Below are 6,713 nucleotides of genomic sequence, written 5' to 3'. Positions count from 1 at the left end.
GGTAATATGCCCCATCTACAAGAAGGGCGACAAATTGGATTGTGAGAACTACCGAGCGATCACTGTCCTCAATGCCGCCTACAAAGTGCTGTCCCGAATCCTACTCCGCAGCCTAACGCCACAAGCAAACAGATTCGTGGGAAGTCATCAGGCCGGCTTCATGGAGGGACGGTCTACGACGGACCAGATATTCACATTACGACAAATCCTCCAAAAATGCCGTGAACACCAAGTCCCTACGCACCATCTATTCATCGACTTCAAAGCCGCATACGACACGATCGACCGTAACGAGCTATGGAAAATCATGGACGAGAACGGCTTTTCCGGGAAGCTGATCAGACTGATCAAGGCGACGATGGATGGAACGCAGTGCTGTGTGCGGATCTCGGGTGAATTGTCGTGTTCATTCGAATCGCGCAGGGGGCTGGTGTATCCTGCATGATGTTCAACGTGGCGCTAGAAGGTGTTATTCGACGAGCGGTGGGCGAAATGCGAGGCACGATTTTCAACAGATCCAGTCAAGTTATCTGCTTTGCCGATGACATTGATATAGTCGGCAGATCATCTGCGGCGGTGGAAGACATCTATCGCAAACTGAAACGCGAAGCAGGAAGCATTGGGTTGATGATTAATACGTCCAAGACGAAGTACATGCTGGCCTGCGGATCCGAGACCGACCGAACCCGCTTGTCCAGTAATAACAAGGTCACGATCGACGGCGACGAGCTGGAGATAGTCGAAAACTTTGTCTATCTCGGCTCACTGGTGACCGCAGACAATGACACCAGCCGTGAGATCCGGAGGCGAATTATCAGCGGAAGTCGTGCCTACTATGGACTCCACAAGCAACTGCGGTCGAGAAGACTTAGCCTTCGCACGAAGTGTAACCTGTATATGATGCTCATTAGACCGGTTGTTCTCTACGGGCACGAGACATGGATATTGCTCGAGGAGGACCTGCGTACACTCGGAGTATTCGAGCGACGAGTGTTAAGAACCATCTTTGGCGGCGTACAGGAGAACGGAGTGTGGAGGCGAAGGATGAACCACGAGCTCGCGCGACTCTACGGCGAACCCAGTATCCAGAAGGTGGTGAAAGCTGGCCGGATACGCTGGGCGGGACATGTTGCGAGAATGCCGGACGACTGTCCTGCAAAACAGGTGTTCGCTACGAATCCGGTAGGAACAAGACGAGCGGGGGCGCAACGAGCTAGGTGGTTAGACCAAGTGGAGCGTGATCTGGCGAACGTGGGGTGCCCGAGGAATTGGAGAACGGTTGCCATGGACCGAGTGAATTTTAGGAATTATGTTCGTCAAGTTATGTCGTGAGACGGAATACTATGTAAATAAAAAATAAAATAATCCAACCCCGGTAAATGCTTTGGTCGCATGCAGACTGAGAAGGTAGCCGCACGCGTCTCTTTTCCAGGTCAGGGGCGGGTGTAACAGCAACCAGCAACCGAGCGTCTTCTCCAGATCGGGGGAGGGGGGGGGGGGGGGGTACTAAAACAGCGTCTGTTTCGCAGCGAACGGCTGATTAAATGAAATGTGGCTCCAGCCAGCTAAGTCCAAAGTGACAGTTCCATCGCTGGATAAGGACCTTAGGCAACCTGATAGTCCATCCTTAAGTAACTCAAACTATGAAAGGTCGTATTAAACTACATTGAGAATACTAATACCGTATTCGTTTTCACCACCCGAAAGTGTTGCACCTTCCAAGCTGAAAACGAGCATGAATCGAGTATTGCACTCATCTTTGTTGGTGTGCGTGAAATCGGCAGTGTCAACAGAAAACATCAAGCTGTCAAAAATCCATTACAGCTGGTATTTGTTTTCGTTTGACTTCGAAAATGAAATGAAATTTACTTTAGTTGATCATTATCTTTTAAATAATATGAAAATTTTAGCATGAATTTATATATCATGTTGAATTGTGAAGATTTCAGATTTATTTTGCTTGGTAGATTCGCCTCTGGCTCTGATGATAACTGAAATACCGGCTGATTCTGGGCGGTCTATGTTTGCTGCTGCTAGACTGCAGTTACCCCAGCTTGAAGGTTCCGGTATTTTGAACGGTTATTCCTCGCAAATCTCATCTTCGTTCGAGTACCGAAGTCAAATTGGCGAACTCAGATCGCGGAAGTCGGGGGAGAAAATTTTGCTAACAGACCGAAACGAACGAAATTCAAGCTCCCAATGCGGGCGTAGTCTCGAACTACCGTTTTTGAAGGGCAACGGGTGGGAATCCGGGACTTGGCGCAACCGAGCATCGTCACCCTAAGGCACAGCTCGAAGCAGAGTAGCTTCAATGCAGCTGAACGCTTCTTGCTGTGGAGACCAACTTATAGGACCCTCCCGAACAAGAAAACTTTTCGGTTTGGGCGATTCCACCAGATCTTTGGGTTGGCCTTTTTGCACTCGGATTTGCTGCTCTTTTTCGGCATCGCCTGGAACCGATTGCAGCAAGCCTTCTGGGCACATTTCTTCTTGGGAGCGTTGTTTGCTTTGGAACGTGCCATCCAGGTGAAATTCTCCGCCTCTGTTGGAAACGGCACTGGTATCGAATCCGGAACAAGTTTCCGTTCTTCGGGATAATGAAGAGAAACAAACAGCTCGAACCCCATTTTTGCGGTATAGAAATAAACCAACCAGCTGATATTTGTTTACATCGGGAAGCACGTGCTGTCAAAATTCATGATAGTATTGGTGAGAGCGCAAGCAACACCGAATATTTTCAGAGTGTTCCACCGTCCACTTTATGGTGCACTACCAGTGGACTACCCATCCTGAAAACGAGCATGAAAACAGCAAAAAGTGCACTACCGGTAGTGCCCCGGTGCACCACCACACGAAAACGAATTCTCTATAAGTGTCATCAGAAATGAATTTGATGCGCTAAATTTTCAACGTTTATAGCAATAAATCTATTTTTTACAAACTTCACTGAAGCAGAATACCAAGTAACGTCTTTATTTCTAAGAGAACACAATTTTGTACACGTCCTTGTAGCTTTCTACGAAATGCACTTCCAGCCCATCAGTGATAAATTTAGGCAGATCTGTGAAATCCTTCTTGTTTTCTTCTGGCAGTATAATGCAGTTCACACCGCTGCGCTTGGCGGCAATAGTTTTTTCCTTAATTCCACCGACCGGGAGGACAACACCGGTAAGCGAAATTTCCCCCGTCATCGCTACATTTTGACGAATTGGTTGGTTCTTTGCCAGTGACAAAAGAGCCGTCACTATCGTCACACCTGCGCTAGGGCCATCCTTTGGAGTTGCTCCCTCGGGCACGTGCAAATGAATGTGATTGGATTCAAGGAAATCGTTCTTCGCGTCCAATTCTAGCATAAAGTTTCGAGCAACTGTGAGAGAAATGCGAGCCGATTCTTTCATTACATCACCAAGATGTCCGGTAACTTCCAAAGAACCGTCTCGAGAACCTTCTTTTTTACCAGCCTCTAACAATTTCCGCTTAGCAGTTTCAATGTACAATGCTGACCCACCCATTGCCGTCCAGGCCAGACCCATCACAACACCAGGAGGCGTATTTTTGTACATACGATCGTGTGTAAAGATGGGTTTTCCAAGTAACTCGTTCAAATTGTTTCCCGTGATTTCGGCAGATTCAATTTCTTTTCTTACCACTTTGTATGTGACCTTTCTAATCACTTTCTCAATTTGTTTCTGGAGGTTTCTTACGCCCGATTCCCGACAGTAGCTTCTAATGAGAACATGCAACGCGTCGTCAGTTATGTTGATGTGTTTGTCCTCGAGTCCGCATTCCTTTTTCGCCTGTGGAATCAAATACTGACGGGCAATAGCCATTTTTTCTTCCGCTACATAACCTGAAGACACAAGTTATTTGAATCATTAGATATGAATTCTGTAAAAAAAAGACTATTAACGTACCAGACATATCAATCATTTCCATGCGATCTCTTAATGGTTCCGGTATAGTATCAATGACGTTGGCAGTACATATGAAAAGTACCTTAGATAAATCTACTGCAACATCCAGGTAATGGTCCAAAAAATTAGCGTTTTGTTCTGGATCTAACATTTCTAACAGTGCAGAACTAGGATCTCCTTGATAACCTCTGAAAGAGAGAACAAAAGATTTGAGGTATCAATTCTCAGAAATGCACAAATTTTTCTTACTTTCCAATTTTATCAACTTCGTCAATCAAAACCAAAGGATTCTCTGTTTTAGTTTTCTTCAAACATTGTATAAGTTTTCCAGGCATGGCACCGACATATGTTCGCCTGTGACCTTTAATTTCAGCAACATCTGTCATACCACCCACGCTGAACCGAAAATATTCCCTATTCAGCGCTCGAGCGATTGAACGTGCGATACTGGTTTTACCAACTCCTGGAGGCCCATGGAAGCACAAAATTTTGCCCTGGGTGGTTCCTTTTAGCTGACTTACTGCTATAAACTCAAGTATACGCTTTTTAATGTCCTCCATGCCATAGTGATCTGAATCCAGAATCTCGCTTGCACGATCAATGTCCAGATTTTCCTCACTCGTCACACCCCAAGGCAGCGTCGTTAACCAGTCAAGGTAATTGCGGGTGACACTATCAAGAAAATCAGACACATTATTAATATCACAAAACAAAAATCTCTCCGATGAAGGTAACTTACTTGAACTCAGAACTGTGGCTTTCTAAGAAATTAAGCTTATTCAGCTCTTCGTCTATTACGGCTGCTACTGCTTGGGGTACAACTTTGTCTTTAATTCTTTCGCGGTACTTCTCTCCAATAGCATCCTTGTCATCCTTCTCGATTCCAAGCTCTTTTTTGATAACCTTCAGTTGCTCCTGTAGTATATATTTGCGATGCTGTTGCTTTACTTTTTCCTCCACCTCGCGACCAATCTTGGCTTGTAGCTTGGACAGTTCTAGTTCTTTTTTTAGAAGTGACAATGCGAGCATCAGTCTTTTTGGAATCTGTAAATATCAGAGAAAAGTCATGATTCTTAATCAAATCTACAAACAAAGCATAACGCTTCCTTACATCTAACTCTTCAAGAATTTCCTGCAACTCCTGCGGTTCAGCTGACGAGAGAGAAGCTCCAAGATCACAAAGGTACACGGGATTATCAACAACTCGTTGATTCTGATTAAGCATTTGTTGTAGACTCTCTCTGCAATGATTTATTGAATTGTAATTTTTAAAACGAATTATAAGCAAAATGATATAAAGAATACCTGTAGAGCGGATTCATCGTAATTATATCACGTATTGTCTTGATGACCTCTTGAGTAAGTGCCTTGACCTCTTCGGTGTGTTTAAATGTATCGTGTTTGATATTTTCAACTTCCACCATCAACACTGGTTGCTGTTCACCCACGTTCAGCAAGCGTCGCTTGGGAGGTTCCTCAATAGGTTCGCCTTCCGGTGTGCTGTCATTGTTGGTATTGCGAACCAATTTTTTATTGCGATTCTTGTGCTTGCGTCTACGCTTCTCTGCATCCGTTTCATCAACTGAGACATTGATTTGTGTTTTAAAGAACGGATATTTTATTGTCATTTCTATATTCAGGGGGATTCTTCATTGAGATAATCCAGAAAATGAAGTGCGCAAAAGCGCTGAATTGATACTTACGCTTGCCTTCTTGGGGTGCTTCTAGGTCTTCATACAACTGGCCGGTAATTTTGATCCTCCGATGGGCTGTGACTACCAGTCGAATTTTATCACCCAAATCCTGCATTTCCTGGATTTGAGCAAATGTTCCCACATTGTAAATTTCGGTCAGATTGTCCATAAGTTCGTTGGGGTTATCATCGTCTTTTTTCAGAAAGATACCAACGTAAGGTTGATTAAGCTTAACCTTCCTTCGAATTAAGTCTATCAGCATGGGGTTCGTAATCTAGAATGATTATCAAAATATTATCCAATCAATTGAAATTGTTGATATATAAATGTACGAAAACTATTCAACACAGGCCTTTTTATCAAGTCAAGGAAATAAATTAATAAAAAAGGTACCAACCTCTAATATTTTCATGAACCTGGGAAATACCGGATTTCGTTTGGCAGCAATCACCGGTAGATGGGGCCACACTTCCGGAATTGCCACTGTTGCTGGAAGTTGGGTACCGAATGAGTTAGCTGCCGGTTCCGGCGTGTCCAGCATGTCATCATCCTCAGTATCGTTTTTAGCGCAAAATAACCGAGCACTGATCACCATTGGCGAGTGACTGATTTTTCGAGTACGACTAAATGCAGAAAATTGTATCCACGATCGTTGGGTGGCACATGATTCCTGGTGAATGGTGCTCAACAATCTTTCGCTTCCAGCAACCGAAGCTACAGCCGTGTGTTTCGGCATTCGATTTCGAATCAACTGTGACGATATACTTTTAACTCCATTCGATCTCCCGAAGCGAGTAGCTTGGCAAAGTATTTGATTCATTTTTGATACTTTTTTGTTCTGTACGGTTACTCGATTTGAGAAAAACAAATGTATGCTTCACAATCACGAATTCGGAGCTGCACTTGACGATGTTACATCAGATTGCATGTTTCTCGAACAAACCGGGCCGATTAGTGATTTTCTGGAGGATGACATTAGCGCAACACTATACGAAAGGGCTTACTTTATATAATATTTATTAGAGTTTTCCTAAAATTGAAAAAAAAAACCAAAATCATAAAAAAGCTCTGCATTTTCAGCAGTTATTCGAGATTTCAATACTCA

The 6,713-nt window shown here is 44.0% G+C and overlaps 1 protein-coding gene across 2 annotated transcripts; it reads right to left on the bottom strand.

The window, feature by feature from the left end:
* Positions 1–2,903: 2,903 nt before the first annotated feature.
* On the bottom strand, positions 2,904–6,577 carry LOC129744314 (lon protease homolog, mitochondrial). 2 transcript variants are annotated; one of them, XM_055736787.1, is made up of 8 exons: positions 6,006–6,577; positions 5,618–5,882; positions 5,220–5,544; positions 5,026–5,155; positions 4,654–4,958; positions 4,164–4,586; positions 3,915–4,102; positions 2,904–3,850 (listed from the first exon to the last, which is right to left on the bottom strand). In XM_055736787.1, exons 1-8 carry the CDS (start codon positions 6,426–6,428, stop codon positions 2,979–2,981), a joined length of 2,931 nt encoding a protein of 976 aa, XP_055592762.1. In that variant the 5' UTR covers positions 6,429–6,577; the 3' UTR covers positions 2,904–2,978. The 2 variants fall into 2 exon arrangements, with proteins under 2 accessions (XP_055592762.1, XP_055592763.1); XM_055736788.1 differs by having other exon boundaries at positions 5,220–5,496.
* Positions 6,578–6,713: the final 136 nt, after the last annotated feature.

This window comes from Uranotaenia lowii, chromosome 2, assembly GCF_029784155.1.
Source record: "Uranotaenia lowii strain MFRU-FL chromosome 2, ASM2978415v1, whole genome shotgun sequence".
Classification (NCBI taxonomy): Eukaryota; Metazoa; Arthropoda; class Insecta; order Diptera; family Culicidae; genus Uranotaenia; species Uranotaenia lowii.
The sequence above is the reverse complement of the archived record's forward strand: the minus strand, read 5'-3'. Positions and strand labels throughout refer to the sequence as shown.